General features: G+C 36.5%; 1 protein-coding gene and 1 long non-coding RNA gene across 2 annotated transcripts in view; one reads left to right on the forward strand and one right to left on the reverse strand.

The window, feature by feature from the left end:
• ENPEP (glutamyl aminopeptidase) overlaps nt 1-21434 on the reverse strand; it is a 110634-nt gene extending 89200 nt beyond the window's left edge. Inside the window, exons 1-3 of the mRNA XM_079920794.1 lie at nt 20276-21434; nt 6040-6181; nt 3657-3788 (exon numbers count right to left, since the gene is read on the reverse strand). Of these exons, the coding sequence (XP_079776920.1) occupies nt 3657-3788; nt 6040-6181; nt 20276-20916 (915 nt within the window). The 5' untranslated portion in view covers nt 20917-21434. The remainder of the gene's footprint in view (nt 1-3656; nt 3789-6039; nt 6182-20275) is intronic.
• LOC307186110 overlaps nt 1-22078 on the forward strand; it is a 208798-nt gene that overhangs the window by 62798 nt on the left and 123922 nt on the right. The window lies entirely within an intron of this gene.

Here is a 22078-nt window from a genome sequence, read left to right on the forward strand (position 1 = left end):
GTTTGATGCTTGGTGATTATCATTCCTGCAGTAGAATTTTTCAAAACAAATAATAAACATTAAAAAATCTAACTTATCTCATAGAATTTTATATTCTTTTTTATTTTTATATATTTAAATAAAGAATAAGGATCATTAGCAATCTTCTGTGGCTTCCTGAATTAAATACATTCCTTCAGGGAAGATTAAGAGACCTTAATTTAGAATAGTCCTTCCAGTAAAGAAAGAAATTTTTAAAAAATTCATTAAAATGTTATAAAAATCAAACTCATTCTGAAAACTTGGCATCAAAAAGACCACAAATAACAAATGCTGGAGAGGGTGTGGAGAAAAGGGAACACTTGTACACTGTCAGTGGGAATATAAATTTGTGCAGCCACCATGGAAAACAGTATGGAAGTTTCTCAAAAAACTAAAAATAGAACTACCATATGACCCAGCAATTCCACTGCTGGGTATATATCCAGAGAAAACAAAAACATTAATTCAAAAAGGTATATGGATTGGGTTGTTTGTTTTTTGATATTGAGCTGCATGAGCTGCTTGTATATTTTGGAGATTAATCCTTTGTCATTTGCTTTGTTTGCAAATATCTTCTCCCATTTTGAGGGTTGTCTTTTTGTCTTGTTTATGGTTTCCTTTGCTGTGCAAAAGCTTTTAAGTTTCATTAGGTCCCATTTGTTTATTTTTGTTTTTATTTCCGTTTCTCTAGGGTGTGGGTCAGAAAGGATCTTGCTCTGATTTGGGATATGGGGATATATGTATACATATAGCTGATTCACTTTGTTATACAGCAGAAACTAACACAACACTGTGAAGCAATTATACTCCAATAAAGATGTTAAAAAGAAAAAGGTATATGCACTGCAGTGTTCATAGTAGCATATTTACAACAGCCAAGATATGGAAGCAAACTAAGTGTCCATCAACAAATGAATGGAGACGATGTGGTGTATATATATGTACAATGAAATACTACGCAGCCAAAAAATAATGAAAATTTGACATTTGCAACAACATGGATGGACTTGGAGTGTATTATACTTAGTGAAATAAGTCAGACAGAGAGAGACAAATACTGTATGATATCACTTATATGTGGAATCTGAAAAATAAAACAAACTAATGAATATAACATAAAAGAAACAGACTCACAGATATAGAGAACAAACTAGTGGTTACCAGTGGGGAAGGGGAGGGGAGGGGCAAAATACAGGTAAAGGATTAAGAGGTACAAACAACTATGTGTAATATAAATAAGCTATAAGGACATATTGTACAGCCCAGGGAATATAGCCAATATTTTATAATAGCTATGAATGGAGTATAACCTTTAAAAGTTGTGAATTACTATGTTGCACATCTGAACTTCATTGTTAACCAACTATATCTCAATAAAAAATGTAATGCAACTAATATTCAAAAAAGGAAATAAGCAGAGTTAAGTCTTTTGAGCTACTTTCCAAACTTGGTTACCTTTTTTCCTAACAATTTTTTAGGGTTGGGTCCTCTAATCTTCATGAGCAACAAGGACATTTTAAGCATAGTGAATGGTTCAAGTACTAATATCTGCTACTCCAGGTAGACAGTTAAGAAGAACATAGGCCTCGATTCAGTATTTACTGACATAAAGGATTCTTGCCAGAATGGTGAGTTCAGTCAGGGTATTAAAGATTTTTGGACTGCACAGTATAATCTGATTATGAATAGCAGGTGATAAATATATCAGAATAATACTGTCAGAAACAGAGTGGATAAGAATAGTTTTTTGATTCATGAAATTTCTACTAAAAATGTTGTATTACACAAAAAGTAACTAGCTTAATCTTTTTTTTTAGCTGAACAAGTAATATAGAGATTTTGGCTCTAGATCATGCAGAATATTGATGCTTTAATGTACCCCCACTGCAAACAAACAGAAATGATAGTTGCAATATAAAAGTGGAAAACCCACGAGAAGTATCAGGGCTTCAAACAATATAAGCATCTCCGTGGAGTTGATAAAGACACAAAGAAGTTGGCAGGAACTAAAGCTATTCGCTTATTGGGTTCTGGTTTTTGAAGGAATTAGCAACAAATTCCTGGAGGTTAGAGCAAGGTCATGCTTTGGAAATTATTTTTTTTAAACTCTGACTACTATTGCTGATTGTTTTATCATAGTTTCCTGTTTTTATTTTATGGTGATCATATCTTCTTGAATCTCTGAGTGTAATAATTAAAAGTTGTGTTGTCAGAATATGTTTAATTTTTTATGGCTTTTTTTTGTTTCCCTAACTATTCTTATTTACTCACACTGTGCTTTTCTGTTGGTCTTGGATTTTTTCTTTTATGTTGCTTGTTTTCCTCATATGTCTGTTTGTCTTAGGTTGTCTGTTTAGCTCTAAGAATGTAGTACTGTGAGACTGGTGTGGGTTCCCACCGATGTTACTTTCAAGTAGATATAAGTAGTGTGGTTTTCCTGTAATTCCCTCTGGTGTGGGAAATTGTACTGGAGCATTTGTGCTTGGGTGTTAAGGGCTAGATTTCAATTTAGAGTGAATGGGTAGGGAGCCAGTCAAATGCCAAAGAGGTGGAATTTACCTTGAATTGACATTCACATTAGATGCCTTTAAGTTCTCCTGCAAGGTTCTGCTCAGTTGTGAAGAAAAGAACCCCACAGGTTTTTGCAGGAGGGAAACTCTGGTTGCCTGTCTTCTGTAGATGGGGTGGAGGGAGGAGCATCTCTCCCCTCCAGTGAGGTAAAGATACTTTTCAGAATATCACATTTCAGAATGTTTAGCAGGGCACATTGTTTGAAAAGAATCTGGAATTTGAGTCTCCACCACTTGCCAGTTGGGTGATCTTGAGCAAATTAATTAAATTCATTATTTCAGTTTTCTCATCTGTAAAGTAGGAGCAATGATTTCTTCCTTATAAAATTATATTGCAAAGATTATAATGTGTTATATATATAATATGTATCACAGAGGCAGACTAACCGTTAGACAGCTTAGCAAGTGTTCAGGGCATGAGCAAATTGGGGGCCCCCCAAAAGAGAAAAATAATTAGGTAAAAGTATTTAGAATTACTTTTCTAATTTAGAATCTAATTTAGAATCTACTTTTCTAAGAAAATTATTCAGTTCATCATTTTGATTTAAAAAAAGCTTATTTGTATTTTCTTACACTTTTAGAAAATGCTTTTTGATACTTTGCTGTTGTCCTATGTTGAATTACACATTGGAATGGCACCACAGACACCTCAGTGCTTAGTTACTTGAAGGATTTTCATCTCCCTCTGGTTTCCTCCTCTCCCTCTGGTCTTCATCTGGGACCCCCAAACACATACACCCAATCATTTTACTAAATTAAGCATGTGCAAATATTTAATACCTTTGTGCTGATATACTTAGGAGCTAGCTTTGGACTTATAGTGAATTTTCACCTTAAATAATTCAAGACTATCCATTCCTATGGCTGTTTTGTTTGTTTATTTTTCACCTGGGTCCTTTCAGCTTACATTTTTCTATATTATTCAGTGTATCATCAGGCTCACAGAGCCTGGTGACTAATGGGCTTTTCTGGTCTGTTGTGTGAAAAAAAAAAAAACTATTCAAAAAAATTATAAAATCACAAATGCATATGTGGTAAATTTAAAAAATATATAATGGTACTCACAGGTATCCCCCTATTTGATATCCTCATTATGGAGTCAAATTGATGTACAGCAAAGCACACCAGGTAAGTGCTCATGGGAACAGACTTTTGGAAAGTTGTTCGATTCCATTTATCATCCACTGACTCTTCTTTCTGTTGAAAGCAAAAGATAATTTTTTATTTATAAAAAGATCAATCATGGACAAGACAAACAAAAAATTACTCCAAACCTAGATTTCCAGTCAGAAGTCCTTTGTCAAAGCTTAGGTGTAAAAAGAAATTTTACCCCTAACTGGTGATGTTGAAAAAAACTAGAGGAAAATTCATTTTATTTTTAGTACTGTGAAAGAGTGATTGAACTATATACCATATGAGGTTTCTCAGGGAGAAATACAACTTTGTGATATAAACTGGACAGGAGTTTATCTTTCTACATTAAACACACAATCCTGGCCATAATATTTGAGCAGGTACTGTGGCCTCTTAATGAAGAACAGGCTAGTGCTCAGTGCCTTGCACACAGGAAGAACTAAGCAGGTATTTGCTGATTTGACTATGTGCAAGAGGGTAATAGCTGTACCAGGCATAGCAGGATGTTAGGTTGTCTTTTTCATCTCTGGTTGTCTCCATCTGAGACCCAGGGTATGGTCACTAAAGTCACTGCTTTGGTTACCGTGGAGAGAAAGAAGGATTGCATTACTTCATGCAACTACCGACCCCATCTGTCTGGTTTTCTGTCCATGCCAGCTTTGCCTTCCTCTCTCAGCCAGTCATCAGTCCTAATACTTCATCCATGAATAGTTGCCTAATTCCTGCTACCCATTGTTTAAACATTTCCACATGCCCTGCAGCCACACAGTGAGTCACTCTACAGTGGAAAGCTTTAAAAAAGGATTTAAGAGAGGGAGACTAGACTAGAACTTGATGCATCATCGGCAAGGCAAGCATGTTATGTGCACATGCTTATAGAGAAGAGTTGGAGCCCCAGCAAAGTTACTCTATGATAAAAACCTAGTAGTAGTTTCGATCTCCTAAGGACCCAGATTATTCACTTTCTTCCAGGACTAGTTTCTGGAACTAGGTGAAAGTGAAGAAGTATATACTCTGCAAAAAAAAAAGGTCATGTGAGGAAACTGTAAACAGAGGTTAGTAAAGTTTGCATTCTTACTCCTCCCACCTTCATTTTCTCTGTTCTATGCCAAAAAATTCTGATGGCATTTTATTCTGATCCAGTCTTCTGGATTAGAGTGTCATAGTTTAGGTTTATCCTTTCCTCTTTCTTCTCCAATCAAAACCCAATTGCCCAGGTGTCTGACACCAGAAGAAAAGTTGATAAGCTTACACCAACAGTTTACTTTTTAACCTTCTTAAAGCTTTGGTTTGCTTTTTCAAGGAATATTTGTAATTAAAGAGGATGAATTTCAGTGATGATATTTCACAAAGTGGATCAGAAAGATGGGAGTTGTAAAGTACGCACAATGCTTTTCTGGTATTAGATAGGTGACAGTTATATCTAAGGATGAGCTTCACCCTTTTATTTTATTTTATTTTTTTTGCGGTACGCGGGCCTCTCACTGTTGTGGCCTCTCCCGTTGTGGAGCGCAGGCTCAGCGGCCATGGCTCACGGGCCCAGCTGCTCCGCGGCATGTGGGATCCTCCCGGACCGGGGCACGAACCCGTGTCCCCTGCATCGGCAGGCGGACTTTCAACCACTGCGCCACCAGGGAAGCCCCAAGCTTCATCCTTTTACATGTCAAAGGTATAAGGAATAATAAACCTCAACCTTGAGGTAATGATGCTTTAGTTAACTGCGTTACCCATTCTGGAGAGGAGGAGCAGTAACAGAGGAAAGAGTCATGTTAATAATTATACAAACAGAACTTATTGTAGCCTATTTTTTTTTTTTAACATTTAATGAGTACTTCTTGTTCACTAGAATGCTAATAGGCATGGTGTTTCCTGGAGTTGTGGCTATATTCCAATATTTAAGTGATGATTTTTTGTAGTAGCCCTATATTAAAAACTGGGTTTATATTCAACTGAAAACCAAGAATAGTAACTAGGCCCTTGAATATTTTTAAATCTGTAATTCCATTAGTTTGCCTTTAATTTGTCATGATTAGGGGCTTCTTTCATTTAAGCAGAACCCAGCTAATGTATGTCTACTGTATCCATTCTTGCTTAGAAAACCTAACATGGTGTTTTGATTGGAATGTGATATCTTGAATTAAAGATGTCTAGTACTCAAAGAAAAGAGATTGCCCAAGTGTATTTTCGAGCTTCTAAATAAGCTATTAGAGCACGTTTATTTTAGAATTCAGTAGGTTCTTTCATAGCAAAGCAGGTAATTTACCGATATTATAAAGAGACTATCTGCATAAGTTAAAAAATTTAAAATACTCACCTCCACTGGCATATTTGAAAGTGCCTTATATTCTTTGGGGTGGACGATAGATATTGTATAAGTTGCCTTTTTGTTGGGCTCATCAAAACAAGGGAAGGATTTCCTGGCATCTGTTGGTTCATGATCAGTGGCTGCTATGCTCCTTAGAAATAAACACACAAACAAAATATATGTTGCCTCTTCTGATAGCACCTATGTTTCTATTCCTATAGAAAAGAATCAGCTATGTAATTATAACTACTGCATTTCTTAAAATGAGTTTCCATCCAGAAAACTATCAAATAGTTGTCAAAGTCTTTCCTGGAATTGTTAGGTTAACAAATAAATGAAAATTCAGAAACTGCTTCGGATATTTTATATGAGTAGTTAGGTATTTTGTTGCCATAACTAAAAATCTGTGAACTCTAAATGAGCAAAAATCAATCCGTTTCTGAGCTATCACTCTTTCCATCGTAAAGCCATCAAGCGACAAGTAGATAAACACAAAGCCAAACTCAAAGGCTTGCTTGTACCTGTCCTTGTGAGTGTGAACAGCTGTGTCCTGTCACGGAGTAGAGGAGTATATTCCAGAGTCCACAGCTCCTGTCCCTAATAGTACATTCTTTCTTACTTATGTTACACCAGGGACAAATCCCTTAGTTTTCATTTTCATGCAAAGTCAGTCCCTGAGCAATCTCCCAGTGAAGCAACCTTTGGCCAGGTTTAAAGTCCACTTTTGGAAAGAGACAGTATTCCTTTATAGCTCTAACTTAATGCTTATTAAGCTAAAATGTGAGTGTTTAATGTTTCCATCATTTCAAAGTGGAAATATTTTTTTCTGAGTAATTGCTCAAAACAAATCAATGAATGTAAACTTTTTACATTTAGTTATATTACAGTAAGATATTGTACATTTGCTCATTAGAAGAGTAAGCAGAGTAAAAAGTGTAAAAGGAAAGAAATGTTGACTTATATTCATTAATAATTTGTGTAAGGAAAATATTTCATCCTTCAGAATTCTCAGAGACTAAGGAACATATTTCATAAAGAATAACAAATTGTTACATTGTTCATTGATCCAATAAATATTAATTGAACCCCTTCCTACACACACACACACACACACACACACACACACACACACACACACACACACATCTACCAGGCATTATTCTAGGTTCTGAGGGAATAACAAAGAATAAATAAATAAATAGATAAATAAGGAGAGTGTTAAGAGCTATACAGAAAATGAAACAGGGGAAGTGACAGAAAATGACTCAGGAAAAGTGGTGAGCAATATTAGGTAGAGTAGTCAGGGACAGTCTCTTGGAGTAGGTGATGGTTTGCTGAGATCCGAATGATGAGAAAAACCCAGACAGGTGAAGATTAGGGAAAATGTGTTTCCTTAACAGAGGGAACAGCAAGTGCACAGTCTCTAAAGTGGAAAAGAATTTAATGTGGTTGAGACCTGAAAGATGTCCAGTGTAGCAGAAGTACAGTGAACTGGAGGGACTAAGGGGTCAGCAGAGGCCATGGTAAGTGTCTTCATTTCATTTGGGTTCAAGGATGCATTATATACATTAACTTATATAAAAAATAATATGTCATAGGTCAACATCCAACTACAAGAAATTAAAATATTTTTGAATTTCTTTTAAAACCCCTCTGGATATAAAAATTAGTTGTTAAAAACTCAGCCAAAAAAACTAATCTGTAAAAAATAAAACTGGAAAAGGTCTGTCTTTTAGGACACTGTTGACTGAGGGGGACAACTTTCTGGGATGACTGAAAAAATCTATACCTTATGTACAGCTGATTCATTTTGTTATAAAGCAGAAACTAACACACCATTGTAAAGCAATTATACTCCAATAAAGATGTTAAAAAAAAAAAGCTATACCTTTTTATGGGTGTGGTTAACAAAGATGTGTGCATTTGTCAAAATTCATTGAATTGTTCCCATTAGATTTGTGCATTTAATGTATATAAATTTTACCTAAAAATAACTAAATCAATATTGAGCTCCAGTAAATAGGTTTAGATTTGGATTGTTGCAGTGGCATGAGTTAACAGTTCAGAAACAATCTCTTCTGTATCCCAAGCTTGAGCAAATGAAAAAAAAAATGAGGATAACAGAAGGCAGGTTTCTCACAGCTGGGGAAGCGAGTTATAAATTTGTAAAAAAGGGAAGACTAGACCTTGGTATTGAACTGTAACTGCAGGTTCAGTGTATACTCAATGATTTTTCACATACACATGTATCTATATATGTAAATGGATATAAAAATACACAGAGACATGTATTTCCTAGTTTTGTCTAGAAGAAATGACAAGCTTGTAGCAATGAGCACAACTAGTTCCCATTACCACTCTCCAATAAAAGGAACCAGAACTCTTCATAAAAATGGCTGATTCCAGTGCTGGATCAGAAAGGTCCAAAATGATCCTGGAACATCTTGCTTTGCCAAAAAGTAAGGAAGTTTTCAAAGAATCATAAGAATAAGTCAAAAGGACACAAAAGTCAGCTGGAGGGGACTACCCCTGGCCAGATCTGGGGGAACATCAAAATAAGTAACGGAATTATAAACTATTGATTAAAATAAGAATCCATGATAAAACATGAATAAATAAATAAGTGGGGCAAAGGAAAGCTCTTCTTTACAGTAGATTGCCTACTAATAATTTTAGGAGGAATGATGGATTTAGAAAATCATCAGTGGATGCCAAAACAAAGTGGATGAAAGTTTGTTGAGGAAAGGAATATCTGAATAGTTTCAAACACTTTCTCTGAAAATTACTTACAGATAAAAAAATTATAACTTTACAATGAAGAAAACTGTTGGATACCACCTTAAACAAGTAATCAAAGATCACTAATAATTGTACAGATCAACATAACGTGTCTCCTGATGTGACTTCGTGAGAGGGACTAAGTATCACCTCTCTGAAATTCCTGACAAAAATGCTTGACTTGCATTTTTAAATCATGAGGAAAATCAGACAAACTAAAACTGAGGGATATTCTCAAAATAACTGGCCTGTGCTCTTCAAAAATATCAAGGTTGTGAAAGACAAAGAAAGGCCAAGGGACTGTTCCAGTTTAAAGGAGTCTAAAAAGGCATGACATTAAATGCATTGCATGAATCCAAACTGGATACTGGACTGGGAAAAAAATACTGGGTTAATTGATGAAATTTGATTATGACTGTGGATTAGATGATTATCATATCAATGTTAAATGTTCTGATTCTGATAACTGTACTGTGGTTATGTTAGAAAATGTCCCTGTACTTAAGAAATATATACTGAATGTGAAGAGGTAAAGGGAGACAATGTTTCAATATACTCTAAAGGTCTAGAGAGAGACAGAGACATGGGGTTGCTGGGGAGAGAGGAAATAGGACAAAATGTAAACAATTGGTAGTGTTCCTAGGAGTTTCTTGTATTGTTCTTGTAACTGTTCTGTTAAGTTTGAAATTATTTCAAAATAAAGTTACCCAAAAAGTCCCAGCCAAGAATTTATTCTTCAGTATTACTGATTAGTTTTTGTGATAACAGTTTAACTAATCAATTGAAGTTTCTAACACATGTAGACTGTAGTGAATTGCAAATGCATCAGAATATAAAGAAGCCTGTATACTTCCCCAGTGTACTAAGGATTTATAAGAAGATCCACCAGGCTCCAACCCCATGTTTAGTCAGCTGCTTTTTTCTTTTGAATTCCTCTGGATTCTGATTTCTTCCCCAGGCAAAGGAAGAGGAAAAGTCACTCTCTGCAAGAATGTTTCAATTTAGTCACACCTCAGAAATAAGCCAGATAACTAATTTGGGAATATGAGTGTGATTAACAGACAAGGGAGAGATTGACAATAATACAATAATAGTAGGGGACTTGATCACACCACTTACATCAATGGACAGTCATCCAGATAGAATCATCAGATAGAAAACCATTAAGAAATCAGTGGTCTTAAATGACACATTAGACCAGTTGGACTTAATATGTATCTACAGGACATTCCATCCCAAAACAGCAGAATACACATTCTTTTCAAGAGCCCATGCAATATTCTCCAGCATAGATTGTGTGCTAGGCCACAAAACAAGTCTCAACAAATTTAAGAGGATAGAAATTATATCAAGCATTTTTTCTGACTACAATGGTATGAAAGTAGAAATCATTTACAGGAAGAAAAACAGGAAAAACACAAACAGGTGGAGACTAAACAACATGCTACTAAAAAACCAATGGGTCGGGCTTCCCTGGTGGCACAGTGGTTGAGAGGCCGCCTGACGATGCAGGGACACGGGTTCGTGCCCCGGTCCAGGAAGATCCCATATGTCGTGGAGCGGCTAGGCCTGTGAGCCATGGCTGCTGAGCCTGCGCGTCCGGAGCCTGTGCTCTGCAACGGGAGAGGCCACAACAGTGAGAGGCCCACGTACCGCAAAAAACAACAACAACAACAAAAAACCAATGGGTCAATCAAGAAATCAAAGAGGAAATTAGAAAATACCTTGAGACAAATGGAAATAAAAACATAACTATCCAAAATCTATGGGATGCCTCAAAAGCAGTTTTAAGAGAGAAATTTATAGCAACACAGGCTTACCTCAAGAAATAAGAAAAGTTTCACATAAACAACCTAACCTACCAACTAAAAGACTTAGAAAAAGAAGAACAAACAGAGCCCAAAGCCAGCAGAAAGAAGGAAATAATAAAGATCAGAAAGGAAATAAATAGACACTGAAAAAAAATAGAAAAGATCAATAAAACCAAGAGCTGGTTTTTTTGGAAAGATAAACAAACTTTATAAGTGTTTAGCCAGGCTCACCAAGAAAAAAGAGAGAGGACCCAAATTAACAAAATAAGAAATGAAAGAGGAGAAATTACAACCAATATAACAGAGATTTAAAAAAATAAGAGAATATTATGAACAGCAATAAAGCAATAACTTAGACAACCTAGAAGAAATGGATAAATTTCTAGAGACATAAGATCTTCCAAGACTGCATCAGGAAGAAATAGACAATCTGAACAGACCAATCTAAAAAAAAACTCCTAGCAAACAAAAGTCCAGGACCAGAGAGTGTCACAGGGGAATTCTACCAAACATATAGAGAAGAGCTAATATCTATCCTTCTCAAACTATTCTAAAAAAATTGAAGAGGAGGGAACACTTCCAAATTCACTCCATGAGGCCACCGTTACTCTGATACTGAAAGTAGGCAAAAATACTACAAAAAAAGAAAATTACAAGCCAATATCTCTGATGAATATAGATATAAAAATCTTCAATGAAATATCGGCAAACTGAATTCAACAATATATAAAAAGGATTGGACACCACGATCAAATAGGATTTATTCCAGGGATGCAGTGATGGTTCAAGATCCACAAATCAATCACTGTGATACACCACATTCACAACAGGAAACATAAAAATCACATGATTATCTCAACAGCTGTAGGAAAATTTAACAGAATTCAACATCCACTCATGATAAAAACTCTCATTGAAGTTGGTATAAAGGGAACATATCTCAACATAATAAAGCCCATACATGACAAACCCACAGCTAACATCATACTCAGTGGTGGAAAGCTGAAAGCTTTTCCTCTAAAATCAGGAACAAGACAAGGATGCCCATTCTTGTCAATTATTTACATAGTATTGGAGATCCTAGCCACAGCAATCATACAAGAAGAAAAAACAAAAGGCATCCAAATAGGAAAGAAAGAAGTAAAATTGTCACTATTTGCATGATACTATATATAGAAAACCCTAAAGTCTCCACTAAAAAACTATTAGAACTAATAAATGAAGTCAGTAAACTTGCAAGATACAAGATTAGTGTACAGAAATCTGTTGCTTTGTCTATACACTAATAATGAACCAAAAGAAAGAGAAAGCAAGAAAATAATCCTGTTTAAAATCATATCAAAAAGAATAAAATGCCTAGGAATAAACTTAACCAAGGAGGTGAGAAACCTATACTCTGAAAAGTATAAGACATTGATGAAGGAAGTTGAAGGTGATGCAAAGAAATGGAAAGATATCCTAGGTTCATGGATTAGAAGAATTGATACTGTTAAAATGTCCACACTACCCAAAGCAATCTACAGATTTAATGCAATCCCTATGAAAATACTCGTGACGTTTTTCACAGAACTGGAACAAATAATCCTGAAATTCATATGGAACCACAAAAGACCCCAATTTTCCAAAGCAATCTTGAGAAAAGAGAACAAAGCTGGAGATATCAGTCTCTGGCTTCAGACTTCAGACTACAAAGCTACAGTAACCAAAACAGTATGATACTGGCACAAAATCAGACACGTAGATCAATAGAACAGAACAGAGAGCCCAGAAATAAACACACGCACTTATAGTCAATTAATCTATGACAAAGGAGGCAAGAATATACAATGGGGAAAAGACAGTTTCTTTAATAAATGGTGCTCAGAAACCTGGACAACTACATGTAAAAGAATGAAATTAGAACATTTTCTCACACCATATACAAAAATCAACTCAAAATAAATTAAAGACCTAAATGTAAGACCAGAAATCATAAAACCCCTAGAAGAAAACATAGGCAGAACACTCTTTCACATAAATTGTAGCAATATATTTTTAGATCTGTCTTCTAAGGCAAAGGAAACAAAATAAAAAATAAACAAATGGGATCTAATTAAACTTAAAAGCTTTTGCACAGCAAAGGGAATCATCAACAAAACAAAAAGACAGCCTATGAAATGGGAGAAAAGATTAGCAAATGATATGACTAGTAAGGGGTTAATATCCATAATATATAAACAGCTTATACAACTCAATACCCAAAAAATGAACAACCTGAATAAAAATGGCAGAAGACCTGAATAGACAATATTCCAAAGAAGACATACAGTTGGGGAACAGGCACACAGAAATATGCTCAACATCACTAATCATCAGAGAAATGTAAATCAAAGCAGTGAGATATCACCTCACAACTGTCAGAATGGCTTTTATCAAAAAACACAAATAATAAATGTTAGTAAGGATGTGGAGAAAAGGGAACCCTGGTACACTGTTGGTGGGAATGCAAAGGTACAGTCACTATGGAAAACAGTACGGAGGTTCCTCATAAAACTAAAAATTGGACTACCATATAATCCAGCAATTCCAGTCCTGGGTATCTATCTGGAAAAAAAATGAAAACACTAATTTGAAAAGATACATGCACTCCAATGTTCATAGACAAGATATGGAAGCAACCTAAGTGTCCATCAACAAGTGAATGGATAAAGAGGATGTAGTATCTATGTATACAATGGATATTACTCAGCCATAAAAAAGAATGAAAATCTGCCATTTGCAATAATATGCATAGACCTGAAGGGTATTATGCTTAATGAAATAAGTCAGACAGAGAAAGACAAATATTGTATGTTATCACTTATATGTGGAATCTAAAAAATAAACAAATATAACAAAACAGAAATAGACTTACAGATATAGAGAACAAACTAGTGGTTACCAGTGGGGATAGGGAAGGGGGGAGGGGCAAGATGTGGTAGCAGATTAAGAGGTACAAACTACTATGTATAAAATAAATAAGCTACAAGGATATATTGTACAGCACAGGGAATATAGCTAATATTTTATAGTAACTTTAAATGGAGTATAATCTATAAAAATATTGAAACTAATATAATATCATAAATCAACTATACTTCAATTATTTAAAAAGGCCCTATTTGTACATGCTAAATTCCATCCAGAGTTACCAAAGTTTTCTAAATATATGCAGATTTGAAAACAACGTATATGAGATAGCAATACAAAACCATTTTAGATCACAACTTCTTTGGGGAGGTTTTATTCAGTGATTAAAACTTCTTTTTAAAGTTAGATGAATTGGTTTGCAAATTAATGGAAAAGGCCTGGCTAATCTCACAGTATGTTCAGGAGTAACTCTTGGGTATGTCCTAAATAATTATAATGCCAGGCAAATGTGCTGAGGTAAACCATTTTTACATCGGGGCCTCTCTGTTGTAAGTCACTTACTAGACCCAGCACATTAAAAGTATAATTCTGTGTAGCTTGTTAATTTACAAAAGGGAAGGCATTCCTCTGACTTCTCTGAGTGCATCAGATCAAGCTGACCTTAGAGAACGCTGAAGAGAGAGGAAGTAATGATTGCAAGCACCAACCGTTCACTCTGAATCAACTTTAAAAAAACCAGCTACTTGATTACCTCAGAAATCATCTGGCGTACTGTTTCCAATGAAGACTCTCAGGCTATGTTCAGCAGTTTAATATCTTGAGCCAGAAAAATAAACAGCAAGGTCTGAGTGAAAAACTTAAATGAAAGACTGCTGATGCAGGCAAGGCAGCCACAATGAAGTATCTTTGCAGACTAGTAAAGGGTTCCAGAATTCAGTAGAGGAGCTGATCAGTGCAAGACAACCCATCTAGATTATTCAAACTCCAACCAATTTTTTTTTTTGCGGTACCCGGGCCTCTCACTGCTGTGGCTTCTCCCGTTGCGGAGCACAGGCTCCGGACGCGCAGGCTCAGCGGCCATGGCTCACGGGCCCAGCCGCTCGGCGGCATGTGGGATCTTCCCAGACCGGGGCACGAACCCGTGTCCCCTGCATCGGCAGGCGGACTCTCAACCACTGCGCCACCAGGGAAGCCCCTCCAACCTATTTTTATGGTGGTTTGAACCAATTAATTATTTAAATTTATTTTCCAAATGCTTTTTTTCTATGCAGAGGATACTCAAGGTCAAGTAAAATTTCTTATTGTTTGCTTGCTTCCAAAATAAAGGAAATTACTATGCATCCTGCAACAAGTAAACAAGACACCCCTGCTGAAGCTGTTCTTTGTTGATAATGGGCATACTGATAGCTCGACATATCAATATAATGAATAAACTGACATACAATTAAAATTTCAAGATCAAAACTACAAATGAGTATACATATCTGTGCGTGAGGATATAATGCACACACACGTGCACACACACACACACACACACACACACTTAATTATGACCTTCTCAATGATTTCTGCTCTGTTTCCACTTAACTGCTAAATCTTTATCACAAGCCCTAACCTTGTGCTTCAGATTTAATTATCCAAGTGCCTACTAGACATCTCTTCCTAGATGTCTGACAGGCATTCAACACATCGGCCACCGAACTCATGACCTTCCCTTCTAAACCTGGTTCTTCTATTTTCAATATCAGTGAAAGGTGTGGGCTATCAGATGAGATATCTGGAGCATCCTAAATCTATAACTCATCTCTTCCCCACAGCCAGTCAGTCTTCAAATCCTGACTGCGTTACCTGCAAGCTATTTTCTCCATTATGTTCTCTTCTGTCTGTCCTGAAATCACTGTCCTACCTGATCCTCATCGTCTTCTCTTTCCTGGATAACTGCAGTGTCTCTCATATACTCATGTACAGATTTAGTTCTTTCCTCCCCGTGTAAATAGTCATTGGTTAACTTTTCCTGCATAATGCCTGTCATTAAATATCCTTACTTTTTTTTTTCCTGTGGGTTTTCCAGAGTTATCTCTAGCTAGCCTCTTCATATAAACCTCTCCTACAAACTTATTTCTTCTCCCGACTATGCTTTTTTGACCTAATGCCTTTCCTGTTTGCCTGCTTTTTACCTTCTTGCTTGCCTCTGCCTATTGAAATCCCACCATTACATCAAAATTCAACTTCAATCCCAGCAATGCTGTAAAAACCCAGAAAACCCAAACCGGAAACCATGTGTCCCTCTTTTAAATTCTTCTTGCAATTCCTGTCAGTTCCAATGGTTCTCAGTCCTTAAAGTATGAAGACTGCATTCCTAAGTCAAAAAAAGATTCTACTGACTTCTCTTGCCTTTGACAAGACGGGGAGAAAAGGAACCATGGGAAGTTTTCCATCCTGACTGAGTGGGAAGGTGGAGCTGTCATTGGTGGAAATTGGATTCCTCTATGGGAAAGGGGCTGTGGCGATGCAGCATGTCCCAGCATGTTCCAGAGGACACTAGTGTGAGAGCCTATATGAAAATTTCTATATATTCATTTAATAATCATTAAGTTCTCTCTGTGTGCTAGGTAGTGAACAAGAGAGACACAGGGACCCTACTCTCAGGGACCCACAGAAGATTCCACAGTCTCATGCAGTTGGGAAACTACATACTATGGCAGCTTCTAGAGGTTCATAATGAACATTATCATATAAAAGTCTCTGAAAAGTCCCACCATTTAAAAAAAACTTTAAAGTTTAAAAAACTTTAACATAATTTTGTGTTTAGTATTATTTCCCAAAGAAATTTGGCCACAGAATCCCTCCCTTGCATTTTTCTGACAGTATCTATTAATATCCCATGCAACTAGAACTCTCTGAAACAGATAATTAGGAAATGCTGTGTAAGAGCAATCCAAATGCAGAGAAGGAAATGCTGAACCTTGGAGAGGAGAGAATATTGTTATATACTTCGGAGATGTGAGTAGAGGGGAACTCTGAGAACAACTGGAAATCCTACATAACTATTGAGAAGGAGTGTTGAAATGGTTTGGTGGTGTGGGCAGGAAAACATTCCAAAGGTTCCAATCCTTCGAAGTAGTTTTCCTCAGACCCGAAGGAACAGACCAGAGAGTAGGAAAAGTGGCTGTTAAGTTTCCCAAACTTTCTTCTCCTGACCCTCACTATAGCTGTCTCCCCGGTGAGATGATACGGTTATTATGGCTAGGGAACTCTAAACTTGCTCTACCTTCTCCAAGTCTCCATTTGCCTCTGAATTTTGAGGGAAAGAAGCTCAGATAGTTGTCTCTTCTCCGTGAAGTTCAAGTGTCGGTTGTATTTACAGAAATCAAGTAATTTTGGCTACTATTGAGTGCACTAATGTTTATTTGCACTGTGGTTGCGACGGTCATATCCCATACCGCATATACTCAATCCTGGAGTTAATTTTACAATAAGGCAGAAGGGTTGGAAAGTATAATCTTGATGGTGTACATAAAATGTATTACTCTGATGGCATTTGAAATTGCATGAGCATCAAATATTACAAAGTTCACTCTATAATCTGAAAGGACGGTGCTCTTCCCCCTGAACTCACGCTTGTGGCCCTCCTCTGCACTCTGTAGATGAGACCCACTAAAGAGGCCTGCACTGTCAAAATGTTATTCACAGGCTTGAAAGAAAACAATGCACTTTTCTCATATGCTTGAAATATTTCAGAATAAGAAAAACAAAAAGTATTCCATTGAGCCTAAATGAGGTTATTATGTTCCAGAACCATTCCAAAACCATGTGTGCAGTGCAAAACTGGCTGCATCCTGTGTAATGTAAGAGCCTCATCTGCTACCAATGAAAACAGACAAACCTGGTGACACCAGTCCTCCATGGGAGCCTAATTGAGCACCAGCCTTCCTCCCCAACCTTGGGTCACTTAGTATTTCTGAGTATTTTAGCAACTAAGACAGCTAAGTTTCAGAATGTCATCTCTCAAGTATATATCTTATCATAAAACTAACTCATACAGTAAAATAATCCAAAGAGTTAGAATGAATAATATATATTTTAGCATATAGTAATTTTTTGTATTTATAAAATATATAACAGAAACTTATTAATGGAACTGTGTTCCATATTTTTTGGCCTTCCTGTAGTGTATAGAATTTTATAAAGTATTTTGATGGCTTTACCCAGATGCAATTTCTGTTCTTTTCACAACCCAAAAAGCAGTTTTAAACTCAGCAATAATCATTTAAAAGTTTTTACTTGTTTTCACTTTACACTAACATATTTTTAGAATCTCTTGAAAGTAGATATTCTTTAGAGTATTATTTCTTTACCAAATTGCAAACACTTAAAAAAATCATCTTATCGTTAGTAAGGCTCAGAGAAATAAGTTCTTTCATTCATTGTTTGTGGAAATGTAATTTGGGACATATTTTTGAAAGTCAGTTTGGAGATACACACATATACACACGTGCATGCACATGTGTTATATATGTGTAGATGTGTGTATATATACACACACATGCATGCACTAGTACATGTGTAGTTTGAGCCAATTTCCTAAGAAATTTCCTATAGAAATATTAGAAAATACTATTCATAGTTTTTTATAAGGCTGTTCATTACATTTTATAGGTGTTTATAGGTAAAAAAGTAGAAGCAATTTAAGTGCCCAAATCTAATGGGAAAGTTGAATGAATTACATTTTATTGGTACAATGGGCTATCATATATCCATTAAGTCATTTGTGGAAGAATACCAAATTATATGTTAAAGTGTTGATATATTGTAAAAACATGTTACACAATACTATATACAGCATAATAATGCCATGTTTATCTGTATCCAGAAAAAATAACTAGAAGAATGTCTGCCTAACTGCTAACAATGACTATGCTTGAGTGATGGACTTATAGATGGATTTTTTTCCTTATAATTTTCTGTTTCTCAAGTTTTCTGTAGTGAATGTGTCTTATTTATGAAATAATTAAACAAAATAAATGTTACATGTTTCTTGACATATTTGTACCCTTTGACCCAGCAATTCTATTTTTCGGACTATATCCTAACATGAGAAAATAAACAGATACACACTTAGGTACTTACAACTATGTTCTTTCTGACTTGTTTATAGTAATAGAACACTGGAAGCTACTTGAATGTCCAACATTAGGGAATTGGTTTTAAAAAAATAACTGCATTCATGCAGTGAAATATTGCACAGTCTTTAAAATCAGATTCTTGAAAATATTTAACAAAGGGAAATGCTTACAGTATATTCAGTTAAAAGGTATATGGACAGAGATATGTAGACATAATATAATTACAATTTTGATTACCTAAAAAAATTTAGAATATACATTAGTGTTTTAACAGGGCTAACCACTGGGTGGTGAAATTATTTATAGGTTCTTTTTTTCCTTTTTATAATTTTCTATGCTTTCAACATTTGTAATTTTTATAAACAGAAAGAATATGTAAACAATAAAGAAGCTTGTTTTTTGCAAGTAATATTAAGATACAGTATCTATATGAACATGATCCCTCCAAATATTTTTTCAGACTATCATTTCTACTCAGTTTATTGCTGTACTGCACAGTGAGATAAGAATGTATAATATTTTATTTTAATCCCTGGGTCTCTCTGACAAACAATAGGAAGAATTCTGACCAAAAGATTTGCTTTGCTCTATAAAATGCTTAAAACAACATAGGAAAGGAATATTCAGAGGGCTGGCCTCAGTCTCACTCTGAACAGTGATATAAGGTTTCTTAATCATTTACTTGTTCAGAATCTAAGTAGGCAAAGGTCAAAGCAGTTTCAAGTTCAGTGTTACCTCAGGTGTAGCCTTCCTCTCTGATGCAAGGACCACACCTGCAGAGTGAAGGTTTTTTGAGTTCATTGAGAGATTTTATGCCTTTGACAAAGCTCTAGTAATAGCCTCTGATTGAGCGACAAGGCAAGTAACCATTTGGCTAGACTCAGGGAATGCAAGTATATATACATGTATACTAGGAGGGCTGTGTGTGGGGGATATATTTATGTTCTTAATTGCTTAAGGCTTAGCATAACCATTGCATACTGCATGATAGATAATAAGCCTGAAGAGTTATCCGTGTGCTACCACTAATGTATGGACTCAATGAGTATTTATTGAAAGCTTATCTGTAAAACATGGTTCTGGCCATATGAGATTAAAAAGACATAGTCCTACCTTCCTTCCTAAATGAAAACACAAAAACAATTGCGTGAATTTTACATACTCTCAATGTTTCTTCTCCAATAAAACAGACAAAATTATAATTGATATTTACTGATTTTCACTTAAATTTAGTGTGATATAATTTTAAAAGTTCACTTTAAAATCATTGCCACATAGCCCAAGAATATCACCAGTGAAATTTACCAGACACATGTATTTTTAAAGTTTGAGGTAGTTCATGTAAATATTAAGGATAGAATGCAGTATAATATGATTTTTCCTGATGAAATAAAGGACTTACACTGAGTTTTTAGACTCCATGCAGCTCATTCAATACTTTCAAATTTTGTGGTAGGCTTTGAAAATATAAATGGGCAAGAATTTTTGCTTCCCAGATGAACAGGCAGAAATGAAACCAAGTTTAGATAAAGATCAGACCATCAATATAATTGAAAGGTGGAAAGTGAAAGGGAAGGAGAAGAAATGGAAAGCAAATATATAGCTTTGGAGAAATAAAGCAAAAAAAATTTTAAAATTTACTTGATTTGTCCTTTCTCCACGTATGTTGTTCTATAAAACCCCACGAGCGAGCCATTCAGCCAGCCGGCGAACTCCATGGTCAACTGGTAGAGACCCTTGCCACCGTTGGGTGCAAGCTCTTCATCTGTCTCCACTACCACATACTCCTGCTTTTTGTATTCGAAGCACCGCCTGACTTTCACCTGCTCCCCAGAGGGCTTCCTCAGCACCGGGAGCTGGGTGATCCTCGTCTCCCGGAGGTGTAGCCACAGGTTCCGGGTGGGTGAGCTCACGTTGATGGAGATGTTCACTCTGCCCGTGTACGTGTCCTCCTCCAACAGGGGCTTCACCTCCAGGTCGTAGTGCACTGGGTTGATGAAGTCCGGCAGCCTGAAATCTTTCCAGCCTCCACTTTCATCTTCACTGGCAGGGCAGACCCCCTGGTCCTGTGGAGGGCTCAAAGTGGGAGGCCTCGAAGTGGGAGGCCTGTGGGAAGGAGCCTGGGTTGTGCCCTGTCCTCCGTCGGTAGAGTCACACGATCTGGTCAAGCCCACGGAAAGTCCTACTATTAATCCGACACCCACCACCACCGCACAGATGATGGCCACATGTTTCCTTTTAATGCAGTATCTCTTAGAGCCTTCTCCCTCCTCCAAGATCATTTTTGTTTCCAAAGTCAAATGTTACACATAAAAGGTTGTTAAATTTAACTAACTAACGTCAGCAGTCTTCCTTTTTCAATTGGAAGGAATTCCCTGGTTTGGCAGCCTGCTTTCGCCTTTCCCACACCTCTCTCTCTCTGGCTGCTTGAATCTTTTCCTCTCCCTTCACGGTCCCACTAGACACTCAAGGATGAATGTGGAATCAAGGGGGTGGGGTAAGGACTCCAGAAGAGGAGCTGAGCTGGAGGAAGAGGACTGACGAGAATATTGTCACGGCTCCTCTTACAAACAACGCATCCCCCACTCCACCCCTCCTACCGGAGTGAGTTAAATATAAAACAGGGCTTTGCTTATCAGCCAGTGGGAGGATGATCCTTTGCCAAAGCTCTGTCAGCAGCTTTCGAGGAGAGAACGTTTGGGAAGAGGTGTGCTTGTGATGGAAAATCTCACCCTTTGCCACTGAGTCTGTGGCTTCTTCCTGTTGTGTGCGCAGTCTCTCTCTCCTAACCAAAGGGCTTTTTGCATCTCAGCTATTTTTTAGGTAGCTGTGTTTTCTTTTCATTCTTTTTCCTCATCTTATGTAAACATTCAGATTCTACCTTTCGCCAAAGTCAGGTCCTGGAGTTCCGTGCACAGAGTGATACATAAATTCAAGGACCACTTAGGTAGTGAGTAAATATTTGTTGAATTGGTGGATTAGTAAAACATGGCCAGGTCACCCTAAATCAGTTCAGTTGATGCTGGATGAAAGAGAAAAGGAAACATAAATTAGTCAAAAAGCAGTACTGGAGCTCAAAAGCATAAGAAGAAAAAAGAGAGACAGAAAAGTAATGGGTTGGAAGGACAGAAGGACAAGGAAGATAAACTTGATTAACTTGTTAGGTTAAATAACTAAACGCTTAGATAATATTGTCTAAGTGAGATTGAATTCTTTAGCCTAGAGTGTGGTAGATGACGTTTGGAGGAGATTCCAGATGCAAAGTTGGCTGTTGAAAGATCTGTTATCTGCCCAAACCTATTGCCTCTGAATGAAAAGCTCAAGATGATAGAAATCACAATAATGACTTCCATGTTTATGAGTAGCTAAGATGTATACATCCAAGCCATCTCTAATAGTAGCAGTACAATCATAAATATAAAAAATTAGAGAGCATTCTATATG

This window comes from Stenella coeruleoalba, assembly GCF_951394435.1.
Source record: "Stenella coeruleoalba genome assembly, chromosome: 4".
NCBI classification, from domain to species: domain Eukaryota; kingdom Metazoa; phylum Chordata; class Mammalia; order Artiodactyla; family Delphinidae; genus Stenella; species Stenella coeruleoalba.